The sequence below is a fragment of the Didymella exigua genome (assembly GCF_010094145.1).
Source record: "Didymella exigua CBS 183.55 unplaced genomic scaffold M421scaffold_10, whole genome shotgun sequence".
Classification (NCBI taxonomy): domain Eukaryota; kingdom Fungi; phylum Ascomycota; class Dothideomycetes; order Pleosporales; family Didymellaceae; genus Didymella; species Didymella exigua.
Genome location: NW_022984784.1, coordinates 148880 through 160927, shown reverse-complemented (window position 1 = coordinate 160927; position 12048 = coordinate 148880). Strand labels below are relative to the sequence as shown.

The 12048-nt window shown below is 57.3% G+C and overlaps 6 protein-coding genes across 6 annotated transcripts; 3 read left to right on the top strand and 3 right to left on the bottom strand.

Moving 5' to 3' along the window:
• Positions 1-208: 208 nt before the first annotated feature.
• M421DRAFT_389290 (uncharacterized protein) lies at positions 209-1433 on the bottom strand. Its single transcript, XM_033589963.1, has 2 exons — positions 931-1433; positions 209-881 (listed from the first exon to the last, which is right to left on the bottom strand). The coding sequence occupies exons 1-2, from the start codon at positions 1271-1273 to the stop codon at positions 418-420; spliced, it is 807 nt and encodes a 268-aa protein (XP_033449813.1). The 5' UTR covers positions 1274-1433; the 3' UTR covers positions 209-417.
• M421DRAFT_60392 (kinesin-domain-containing protein) lies at positions 1425-4301 on the top strand (the record flags this gene model as incomplete). Its single annotated transcript, XM_033595788.1, has 2 exons — positions 1425-2256; positions 2311-4301. 2 exons carry the CDS (start codon positions 1425-1427, stop codon positions 4299-4301), a joined length of 2823 nt encoding a protein of 940 aa, XP_033449812.1.
• A 1879-nt stretch (positions 4302-6180) lies between these two features.
• M421DRAFT_20522 (uncharacterized protein) lies at positions 6181-7966 on the top strand (the record flags this gene model as incomplete). The annotated part of the gene is made up of 2 exons (XM_033588155.1): positions 6181-7043; positions 7093-7966. Coding segments are annotated over 2 exons (1737 nt in total), but the record flags the coding sequence as incomplete, so codon positions are not given.
• On the bottom strand, positions 7936-9400 carry M421DRAFT_419357 (NAD(P)-binding protein). Its single transcript, XM_033592082.1, has 2 exons — positions 9057-9400; positions 7936-8912 (listed from the first exon to the last, which is right to left on the bottom strand). The coding sequence occupies exons 1-2, from the start codon at positions 9328-9330 to the stop codon at positions 8209-8211; spliced, it is 978 nt and encodes a 325-aa protein (XP_033449810.1). The 5' UTR covers positions 9331-9400; the 3' UTR covers positions 7936-8208.
• A 131-nt stretch (positions 9401-9531) lies between these two features.
• M421DRAFT_419354 (proteasome component PRE4) lies at positions 9532-10691 on the bottom strand. The gene is made up of 3 exons (XM_033592081.1): positions 10548-10691; positions 10350-10497; positions 9532-10291 (listed from the first exon to the last, which is right to left on the bottom strand). The coding sequence occupies exons 1-3, from the start codon at positions 10575-10577 to the stop codon at positions 9687-9689; spliced, it is 783 nt and encodes a 260-aa protein (XP_033449809.1). The 5' UTR covers positions 10578-10691; the 3' UTR covers positions 9532-9686.
• Positions 10499-11760, top strand: M421DRAFT_123858 (uncharacterized protein). The gene has a single exon (XM_033587314.1). It carries the CDS (start codon positions 10801-10803, stop codon positions 11575-11577), a length of 777 nt encoding a protein of 258 aa, XP_033449808.1. The 5' UTR covers positions 10499-10800; the 3' UTR covers positions 11578-11760.
• The last annotated feature ends 288 nt before the right edge of the window (positions 11761-12048 follow it).

The window sequence follows — 12048 nt, the reverse complement described above, 5'->3', positions numbered from 1 at the left end:
TTGAGTTTTGGTTGTGGTACATTGACAGACGACATGCTGCGGGTAATCGCTTGTGACTTCGTCAATACTTACGTACCTCGACGCTGCTGTACCGGGCCAGGGTAGGGCCCAATGATCAACCTGCAGCATCTGGCCAGCAAGCACGTTCGCGCCTACGTGAGGGCAGAGGCGGCGGCATGCACATGGCGCTCTTCGGTGGCGTCAGGGGTTACAGCGCGTTGTTGTTGAGAATGAGGATGCAGGAGGATGCAGGAGGATGCAGATGTGGACAGCCATTTTGTGACTCGGAGATTATTTCAAGTCTGGGTGGCCTATGGAGCGTGACTGTGTGGATTATTTGCAGGAACGAGGCTTGATGGGGCTTGGGTATTTCCGAATCAGTGCGGCGCAGCAAAACAGTTGCTCCAAGCTCGAGGACTACTCCACAGTCTCGTATCTGCGCAGGGGCAGCAGACTCAACAGCGCCGCGAGAGACGGACAGACCGCCAAAGCAGCGTCGAAAGACAGACTCGAGCCCAGAGCCCAGAGCCCAGAGCCGTGCCATGACGACTTTCTGGCGAGGCTCCACGCAGCCCAAATGCTCCACCTACAGCAGCCGACGTGCGCAGGGGTGAGCGCGGATAGGCGCTGCGACCCACTGTGCCGCTTCGAGGATGGCTCTCCACCATGGGTGTGATTTGATGTGCGCGCTTTCGAAAGTGCACGGCGCGTGAACCCCTTTCCTGTTCGCGGCGCAACATCCTCATCCTTCTGCTTTGCCGCTCCCCCCACACTCATTTTATGGTCACTGCCTGGCCTTTCCGCCGTGAGCCTCCACACCAAGTAAATTTGGACCATCGATCCCTTCGCGGGCGCAGTGAGGCCCGTGTGTGCATGACCGAGTAGGTATCCTGCACGGTTGTTGGGCCGGCGACGACTTACTGGCGACACGCTCCTCCTTCCTCCCCGCGAACTTCGCAGACTTCGCAGCCCAGACCCTGAAAACACGAGGACGCCCAGCCAAACCTTCGCTCCAAACACTCGTTGCTTGCTTGCATAGCGCAGACGCCCAGTCGCACACTCGCAGCAGCATCGCGCCGCAGTGACATCGCGCGCGGCACCGCTCGTCCCGCCAGACGCCTGCACCCTTGTTCCGCTGCACGTTTCCGCTGCGCGCTTGCTGCCATTGCCTTGCTGCCGCATACGCTTTCCCAGCACCAGGTCCCCCGCAAACCACACCACGGCACAAGAGACCTAGAGTTTCGTCGACGACGCCTGCCGTGACGACTGCCATGCGTGCGACGGCGTGAAGTCGGCGTGATAAGCAAAACAGAGACGCAGCTGCACCCAGGTCCGCGGAGCAACAGCACCACCTGGGGCCACGTCAAGTGTCACACCACCAGCACACCAGCTGCCTGCCTGCCCCCGCCGCACCAGCCAGCAACATGTCCGGCAATCAGCTGCCCCGCCGCTCCATCGCTCCCCCCACAGGGCCCCTACCATCGCTGCCTGTGCCGAAGCAACGCTCGTCAAACGTCGGCCCCGCCAGTCTTCGAACACCCTCCAGCGGCCTTCCCAGTCCGACAAACCGCGCCGTCTCGTACTCGAACTCGCCTTACCGTCCAGGCGCCGCGAAACACACCACCTCCCCTTCCGTCCCGACCATAGCCGCCGAGCATGCAGGCGGCCAACCGCAAGGAAAGTCATTGCGCAAGGTCGTCAGCATCGGCGCATTCCCACAGCCGCCCAAACATGGTCTGAGAACCCCAAGCAGCCCGCTGGCGTCCAGTGCTTCGGTCGATGGCGACACGGTAGACCAGCGCCTGTCCACAGGCTCCAAGGGCTCGATACCGTCGAGGAGGAGCAGTCTCAAGAAACCCCCAAGGGCGTCAACTGCTGGTGGAGGCAGGGGCCTGCTGCCAAAGTCACCGCTATCGCCCCCAAGCTTCCTGAACGGCAACGGCAGCGCAGAGTCGGTCGCAGTAGACACCAGCCATCTCAGCCTGCCGTCTCCACCGCAGAGCCGCAGCACCTCCCCCAACGGATCGCGGTCAACGAGCGCGACAACCGTCGAAGAGGGTGACGATGAAGCAAGAGGGCGGAAGAGTAACAAGCCAGATGGCGAGTCAGGAGGGAAAGGAAATGTCATTGTCAGTGTCCGAGTGCGACCAGATGCAGGGCCAAACGACGGCCAGCAGGAAAAGGACTGGGAGGTGAATGGCAAGCGGCATGTAGTCACATACCGCGGCCGTGATGGTGGCGGAGACTACATCTATGGTAAGCAGCTGCAATGAGGTTGCACTAGCGTCGAGCGTACTGATACTGGCTCAGACAATGTCTTTGACACCCAAGACAACAACGCCCGCGTATACGACGCGACAGCAAAACGACTGGTCAGAAGAGTCATGGAAGGTTACCACGGCACCGTGTTCGCTTATGGTATGACCGGAACAGGAAAGACATTCTCCATGCAAGGAACAGCAACAAACCCCGGTGTGATCCCACTGGCCATTACTGACATCTTCTCGTACATTCGCGAAACGCCGCATCGCGAGTTTCTCCTGCGCGTCAGCTACCTCGAAATCTACAACGAGAAGATCAACGACCTCCTGGCTGGATCCGTGATGGGCATGGGTGGCCAACCCGGTCCACAAGAAGAGATCAAGCTACGTGAGGACAGCAAACGAGGTGTCTATGCAACACCCCTGAAGGAGGAGATTGTTCAAAGTCCGACTCAGCTTCTGCGTGTCATCTCCCGCGGCGACCAAGCAAGAAGGGTTGCTGGTACTCAGTACAACTCCCGAAGTTCCCGCAGTCACGCGGTCGTACAGATTGTTGTGGAAAGCAGAGAGCGCGCATCCGGGCCTAGCCTAGCTGGCGACAAGCGATCTGCCATCATACCCGGTGGTGTTCGCGTATCAACTCTCAGTCTGATCGATTTAGCCGGATCCGAGAAAGCAGCCGATGACAAGGAAAGGCGGACCGAAGGGTCTCATATAAACAAGAGCTTGCTCACTTTGGGAGCTGTTGTTGGAGGACTGGCTGGCAATAAGACCGGGAAAGACGGGAAAAAGGACAATCACTTGCCCTACCGCGACAGCAAATTGACTCGCCTCTTGCAGGGTGCTCTTTCAGGCAACTCATTGGTCAGCATTCTTTGCACGATTCAGATCGGCGCCAATGGCAGTCCTGCAGCTTCTGCTACCCACGTCAATGAGACGCTGAACACGTTGAAGTTCGCGTCTCGGGCTAAGAATAACATCATCAGTCATGCGAAGAAGGCAGACGATTCGCTGGGTGCCGGTGGCGATGCAGGAAGCCGAGCATTGCTGGACCGTTACCGCCTCGAGATTCAAGACTTGAAGAGACAGTTGGAAGAGGGCAAGAAGAAGGAAGCCAGAGATGAGGAAGAAGAGGAGATGAGACGCGACAAGGAGGAAGAAAGAGTTCGCGAGCAACAAGACAAGCAAAGACATGAAGAGCAGATGCTAGAAATGCAGCTTGCTCGAACGGCCCTCAAGGAGCGTATCGAGCATCTTAATCGGTTGATCCTTAGCTCCAAGTCGCTTGGGGTGAACAATGGCAGGACATACTCGTCGCTGAGCTTGCAGCGGGCTTCTACGTTCAGTCATGTCAGCGACTTCCGACCGATGTCCGTGCGATCTTCTGCCAGTCACGCCACCCTCGAAGTGCCGCGTGCCTCTATTCAGTCTTTCCCCTTGCCCGTGGAAGGGTCAGAAGAAGACGACTCGATCGGCGAGAACGGCGACGGTATGGCCACCCCGAACGCTCAAATCCAGGCTCTGCAGGCCGATCTCGCAGACAGGAACCGCTATATCAGGACCCTGGAGCAGCGACTCCATCAAGCAAGAAGATCGAGCCATTCTCGCGTCTCACTGTCGATCAACTCCAGGCACGGCAGCGAGGACGGTGGCCTACTTGCCAAGGTCGCTGAAAGGGATGCTGAGATTTCGACTCTGCGAGCGCAGCTCGAAGACAAAGAGCGGATGATCGCCGCACTGAACAGAGCAAAACAGAGAAACGACACAGCGCACGACGTTGGCAGCGACGGCTCTCCAGGGAGCCGACGTACTTCCTCATACCAGCGCAGCGAGGGAAGCAGCGTCGTTAACATACTACATGCCAAGGGTCCAACATCCCCCACTAGCCCGAACAGCACACCATTCTTTCCCCCCGCGCCGACGAACCCGGGAAAGAATATCGAGGAAATGACGAGAATGCTCGACGAGATGATTACAGGGAGAGTCGATAGGGCTGCAAGGCGCAGCCTCATGCCCGTCAACGAGGCTCGACGGACTTGAACGCATGTAAGGGTGCGCAAGACACCAACACATGTCCATCACAAACCGAGAAATGCGACTACACATGTAGCGCGAAAAAGCGTCCTTTGGCTTCCCCGCATGAGCTGAACAGAAACAATGACCTTATGGATACCACATCATGAAACAGACACGGCGCTGTCCTAGCCCGGTCAGAGGAAGACGACTTGCCTGCTTGCCATTCTACTTTTTGGGACACTCCCTGGCGTTATCTGGCACCGGAATGGGCATGGGGAACCGGTACCCCGCGGCGTTGTACGCTATAACGCGACGCCTGGTTGCTTTATCCATATTACCTTGCTTTTCACATTGTTTGGGCGGACTTGTACTATACTTGGGTGGCTATGTAACTAAGAGGACGGAGGAGGAGATCTGATACCCCGTACGCGCAGAAGTTCTTGGTTAATCGGCTGTAATTTAAAGACGACGCTTTCTATCCGTTTCAATGCGTGCTTGGCTTGTGACTGTGAGATGTTGCGCTGATGTGAGCCGCTCAGCTCCGCAACCAGCTGTCGGCAAGCGTGGTCCTGCTGTTGTTGGTTGAGCGCTGCTGTGGCCGGTGCAGATCAGTTTGAGGTTGATTAAGGGTACGCGGAGTACGCGCCTCGCACCCGGGTTATGGGAGCAGCCGCGAGTACGAAGCTCTTCCCGGGTGGCGATCTCACTATTGTCCCGTCTTGCACGCTTTCGACGTCGTCACCAACGTCGAAGACGGAAGTCGATACGTCGCCCTTAGCATTGGCCCATCGTAACAGTCGTCACGTCCGTGTAGCCGACTTCCTCACCACATGCACACACTTAGCTCAACCCAAAACAGGCCAAGGTACCTAGACACTGTGCCGTCCTCAGGCGCGCAAGGCCCCATTGTGCCCAAGATTCATGCGATTCACCTTCATCAACGTGCTCATCTTATGTGAGGCGTCGTCTGAGCACGCAGCCTATCGCGCGCCCTATCGTGTTGGCGGCCGTTGACACCAGCGAGCACCGAGAAGCGCTACGAGGGAGCTAGGGTCCGCGCGAGTGATGCACGGGCTTTGCGTCAACGTCACACGCAGACTGCGTTGTTTCAGCTTCCACAGGTGCCGGTTTCGCATCTCGCGCTCTTTGCGAAGAATACGAATGGATTGAGAAAGGATGTGGAGGGGTGAGCAGTAAGTATCTTTGCTGTCTGTGAATGTTTAGTTCATAAAATGCTGGTGGTGGAAGGAGCTGTGGGAGGAGCTTGCACGGATTGGGCGAAACCCGTTGGCAGGCCCCATCATCACTTGCCGGAGTGTTTCAGACTTCAACACGGACACCTACCATGCGTCCGCGGATCGCTCCAACCAGTCTGCCCCTCCGGGTGACGCCCCCTTCCAGTCGACCTTCCTGAAGATGCGAGCTATGCAAGCCGTGCCCACTGGCGCTAGGTCTATCACGGGCTTCTGCCCTTGATAAATGAACCCTCCAATTACACCTACCAGAACGGGCCACGATCCATCTTGCTCTGTCGAGCCTCGGGACGCTTCTTGATGGAGGTCCTGCAAGTTCGTTTGATGTCATGAAACTTCTCACGCTCGGAATTGTACATCTGAGGCAGAAACCCTTTCCCCGCTCCTTCTACCTCTTTTGTCTATTGTCTCTTTCAATGACTTCTGCGTTTGCTTGAAGTCCCACTGAAGCTGTCTTCTCCTTGCGCTCTTCTAGTTTCAATTCTCACACTCCTTGACTGACGGCAACTCGACGCTGCCTCGTCCCCTCTTTTCGGTTACACCACACCTGCAGGGACAGGTGACTACCCGCAGCACTCACCATCACACTGCAGCACCCGACGAGCGGGCGTGATATCAACGATTGAAGATCCCAGATCCCAACATTCGACATGCTGAACCAAGCAACACAGAAGCTCTCCAAGATGCATATTCGACGGAACCCCAATCTGTCTATTCAGTCCACAGCGGCGTATAGCCAGCTTACGCCCCCAGTGCTGTCCGCTACTTCCGGCGCTTTCTTGAGCCCGAATCTGGACCGCAGGGGCCTGCTCTCACGCTCACCACCTGCTTCGCCCAGCCTTCCGTCTTTGATTCCCCGCCATGGGAAGAAGCAGCCACAACCTTCCCACACGCGCTTGATCAAACGTATTCTGATCGGAGGTCTGGCAGTCATCCTCCTGCTCTGGCTGATAGTCCGCCAACTGCATGCATCCGCTCAGTCTTCCGCGAGCTACGATGGAGACGGCGAGGAGTGGGAAATGGCTGGAGGAACCCAGCTACCCCAGGAGCCGTCCGTCGTCGCCACGGCTGATAACACAGGAAATATGAGGTGGACCGTGTCTATTCCGTCGACCTTTGACTTCCCGCTGCGGCCGGCTCAGTACCGCGACATTTGCCACCAAGCCATGGAGGTGTCCAGGGATATGCTTCAGGAGTCGCGGACGTCTTCCGGTTTTGCGAAACGCATGCTGGACTACTACCAGAAGGATCAGTTCTACATCGATGTTCAGGAGGCGGAGGAGCAGTCGCTATTGCCCCCGTCCAAGGCGAGCGGGAGGCCTAAGGGGTTTGTAGAGGATGATTCAATTGCGGATGGGTTCTCGACTGCTGGCCTCAAAGTCTGTGATAGGAGTTTGACGTATGTCTTGGAGACGGACGATGCGGGTTTTGGGAACTCGCTGATGCGGTTGTGGATGGCGTACGGTTTGGCGAAAGCTGAGGACCGTACATTCTTCATCGATGACAGCAGGTGGTGAGTGCATGTGATCAGCGGGAGCTTGACGTCGACTGACAATCAGCAGGCCGTATGGCAAGTACCTGTCGTACTTTGTCAACCCTCCTACAGCGGGATGTCTTCCGCCGCCGAAGCCGCATATGGTTCCTTGCCCACACAACGCCCGTCATATCGTCGTCTCCGCAGCCACGGTCCAGTCCACGTTCGGTCATGCTTTCACGGAAGAATGGGAGGACCCAACCAAGATGCGTGTCCAGCGCCAGCACAAGATCTTCAAATTGCTGCACACCGGTTACGAAGCGCTCTTCAAGCTGCGCACCGACGACGCAAAGTACGTCTTGAACCGCGCCCTGGAACTTTACGGCGACATCAAATCCGAAGGCGGCATCAGCATTGGCATGCACGTCCGCCACGGCGACAAGCACCCGCTGGAATACCAGTACCAGAAGGACTACATCCCACTGGCGCGCTACACTGAAGCCGCACGCGAGATCTACATTGAGCTGGTCGAGAACGGCGGCGCGGCGTCGAAAAAACGCAGCGCCGACTCCAGCACCGCGCTGCTCGCGCGCCACACGACATCCAAGATGGTCCTCGCCTCTGACGACCCGCTCGTCTACGAGTCCGCAGAACTCGGCCCCAACTCAATCCGCGCCCAGGACCACATCATGCTCGCCACAAAGCAGGCGCTCGAAGCCGCTCAGGGCAAGAAGAATCCCTGGATCGACGAGATCACCGGCTGGGAGGGCGGCTTCTACCGCGACGTCTTCTTCAGCCTCGGCCAGCCCGTCGGCAACGCGAAGGATATGCAGAAGCTCGATAGCAATAACGTGCCTGAGCAAGCCATGAGGCTCAGGGAGCTGGTTGGGCGAGCGTATTTGCTCGATCTGGCGGTGCTGAGTAGGGCCGATACGATGGTCTGTACGGTCAGCAGTGCGGCGTGCAGATTGCTGGCTGTCATGATGGGGTGGGAGAAAGCGATTACGCAGGGTAAGTGGCGGAATATCGACGGCGATTTCGATTGGGAGGGGATTAGGTGGTAGGTTTTGTACATGCGTTTGTTGCTCGAATCAGAGATACCCCGTTCAACGACCTCCCGAATGCTTCCAAGACGTCACCGCATCCTCCAGGCGACATCTGGACGGATTGAATCGTGTGTGCACTTCGCTGCTGCAAGTCCCAACTACCGCTCCTCCCTGATCTCGCGCGCAACCCACTTCCGCCTCTCCTCGCGCCACGGAAAATCTTCCCTAAACCCCAGCAACCGCTTCGCCTTCGCATTGCTAATCGGCGCCGCCCTCCCCATCAACGCCTCCTCATCTAAGATTTCGCTCTCGGGACACAAACTCCGCAGCCAATCAATCGTCATCGCGTCCCCATCCGGCAACGTATTCTCATCGTTCACGGCATTGAACACCTCGAACCCCAGCCCATCGGTCTTGACGCAGCAATTCAGGAGCCCGCCCAGGTCGCGCGCATCCATGTAGCTCCATCCATGCACATTCCAGTCGCGCGGGCGCTCGAGGTACGCTGTCATGGTCTGCTGGTGGCGCTGCGGCGTGACCACGGCGCCGAGGCGCAGACAGTACATGTCGACGGGCTTGCCGAGGGCGCGGAACCGCTTCTCAAACGCGTGCGCGACGCGCTCCATGCACACCTTGGACGTAGCGTAGACGTCCATGGGCTCCGTGGGCGAGGTCTCGGTGATGGGGAAATGCGCAAAGGGCGTGTGGCCCTCGGCATAGGTGACGCCGTAGACGGTAATGCTGGAGGCGAGGATGATCTTCTTGATGCCGAGTTTGCACGCGGCTTCTATGACCGCGTACGAGGAGAGCGTGTTGATCCGGAAGGTTTCGTTGTCTGGGATGCGATTTGGCTGCGGGATGCCTGGGTTGTGTTAGCAGGGTTGGTTGCATGGGTGAGTGCTTTTATTGTGTTCGGGGCGCGAATCACTCCAGGCCGTCTTCTGGTTTCAACACACCATCTATTCCTTGCATGGCGAGTGCGGTTGCGTATCGGGAGTCGTCGTACCAGCAAGATGGATCACCACATCGGGCGTCCTGAGCTCATCCAAGAACGGCTCGCCGATCTTGAAATGGCAACTCAGCGCGTTAAACGCCTGCGCGCCATCCGTCAGATCCGCCTTGAGCGTGTGCACATTCGGATTGTCCAGCGGCGTTTGGTCGACATTGAGAATCTCATGGCCATAGCTGAGCAGCTTCTCGATGACAGTGCTGCCGACGACGCCCGAGCCGCCGGTGATGACTATGCGCTTCTTGGGGCCGGATAAAGGGTCGGGAGACATGGTTACGGCAGCGTAGGACGGGAAAGAGACATGGGTCGCGCAACAGCGTTTGTTCCATCTTCGAAGCTTTATACGAGGGTGGTTTACCGCGGAGCTTCCCCGCATCGCATGGAGCTTGAGGTGGTCGCGTCGGCTCTAGCGCGATTGGTGTGCGCCCCAGCATCGGCATGCCGCCGAAGTGATAGCAAGAGACAGACATGAGTGGCTTCCCCGAAGGATGGTGAAGGCTTGAAATTGATAATCGTTTCATCGAAGTGTACATTTATTCATGTCTATCGTTCAGCCGTTCCGCCTCTAGAGCTGCTTGGCTCTGGGCATATCGTCATCTCCACGCCTCAGACACGCCCGACCCGGTCTTATGCCGTCTGGGTGCCGTATCCTCTGATCCTCTCTGCGAACGCCCAGCTCTGGTTCTCCAGCTTGACATCCTCGTTCAGTTCGACGCCCTCCTTCGTGATGACAGCGATAGAGTACCTGTCCATACTCCTTGCATCTCGGTAGAAGAGGACCTTCATGCACTCCTTGACCTTCTCCACTGCCTGCTCCTTGGTGACATTTTGCACCGATGCCTCGTCGGGCAATAATGTCCGCATGATGGGCTGTGCAAGATGCGCTCCGAAACCGGTAGCAATGGACGGAGAAGAGAATGTGGTACCGAGGAGGTCTGCACTCGCAAGGAATGGCTTGCCCTCGCCGTCCAGACCAGCAATCAAGAGGTGATTCCACAGCGGGTCGAACTTGGATCGGCGGTTGTACATGACCTTGGCGAGGTATGTGTGGAGGTTCTTGGCGTTGAGATTGTCGTCGGTCGAGGCGTAGTTCTCGCGGATGTCGAGAGAGTTGAGCAGGCGGTCCATGTACTGCATGTCTGAGACGTCGCCGCCAAAGCCGACCACGACCTCATCGTTGAACTTCCGCAGCCGCTTGACGTCGGTGAAGCGAGCGAGCGATCCGTACGAAGCTATAGCATGGCATCAGCAAACAGTGGTCCCATCACCTTGATATGAGCTGTGCCATACCCAGGTTGTCTGCCGCAATGACCACGCCGTCCTTGAACTTTGCCGCCAGAACCGAGGTACCGGTGACGATGGGTCCTTGCGAGTGCTGAATAGGGCCAGCTGTCTGGAAATGTGAGTGGTCATAGGCGCCGTACACGTCGTCTCTGGGCTGTGTTGATGTCAGTACGGGCGTGTTTGCGAGGCGGGGAGGCGTCTTACACGGCCCCAAGCTTGCGGAAGGTGGTTCATCGTGTGCGGTGTTGTCTGGAGTGTTGGATATCGATTTGGAAGACACTGCTCGGGTGTTGACGGCGTGAAATGGCGGCGAGGCGGCGTGCGGAGGTGAGTGGTTGATGATGGCAGGCAGCTCACACTTGCGACGTCGCTTGGCGGTGCAGCACCTTGAGCTCGGGCGCTTGGGCCACATTACGCATGAACTCTTGCAGCCGCGCTCTCGCCCTAGACACACGCAATGCTGGGAGTCAATTACGAGAGCAGTGATGAGGAGGCGGAGCTCCCAGCGACTACAGCTAAAGTAAGTCTTGAGCATGCGCCTGGGAGGACTTCGATAGCTACTAATATTGAGTTGGCGAACGTTCCTGTAGCAGCAGCCGCACCCGAAGCCCTTCCTCGACCAGCTCCTCAGAAAGCCGCTCCTCCACCACCTGGTCCAGTTAATGGACCTGCACAAGGCCCAACGGTGTTGCCACCTGCACCCGAGAACGATCCTGCCGCCGACCCTCCAGGCTCACCGTACACGTCCAGTCGAGCTATCATCCAGAACTTGACCCTGCCCACCGTACCTAATTTCGATATACCGCCTTCGCCACCAGGGTCGCCGCCACAGCGAGCGACAAAGAAATTTACTCAATTCCTCGAGCTGAAGAAGAATGGTCAGCATTTCAATCAGCGGCTCGAGGGTTCATCGGTGTTGCGCGATCCAGGCCATTCACAGAAATTGATGGACTTCGCTGGGATAAGTGAAGAGGAGCAGTACGCATCCACACTGTCAGACGATCTCGCTGTACCTACAGTGTTCCCCCCGTGGGCATATGCAGAGGAGCTACGAGCGTCGCAGAAGACGATTCTCAAGACAAAGGAGCAGAAGCAATCTGGGGCACCAAGGGAGTTCGTCACTGCTACAAACTCTGGTGCTACGAGCCGTACGAGCACCCCATCCGGGACGACAGGTAAAAGGAAAGGACTAGAGCACAGGAGTCGGGAGGTTTCGCCCAAGAGGAGAAGATGAAGTGCAGGCGTATTACCACACGAATATCAATCTCACATGCTTGAACATGACGTATGGGGGTGGAAAATGGCTTCTGTATGCAGCTCGGCAACGGCACAGCTGTCTGCGCCTTGTAGTGCCCCAGTTGCCCTTTTCTGAGTCGTATCGATGAGCGTTGTCAAGAGAAGAGACCCTGTACATGCTTCGAAACTAGCCTTGGCGGATTGCACGTTTCGGGCGATCGACGCACTGGCGTCATCAGGGTACTTGCCCTGTCAGGTACATAGCGCGTTCAACGTAAATCTGAAGAATCAAACAAGGCCGTTTGCCGACACTATTGTGGCATTTTGTGCTCTGAGATATGCGCGAGAATTGATCAAATCCACTTCACTTGGCTGATCCGGCCATTCGCATGACATGTTCAAATGCTTTTTGTGTAGATCTGGAGATGCTCGGAGGGGCTTCTGAAGGGACGAGCAGAACGACAGCTTC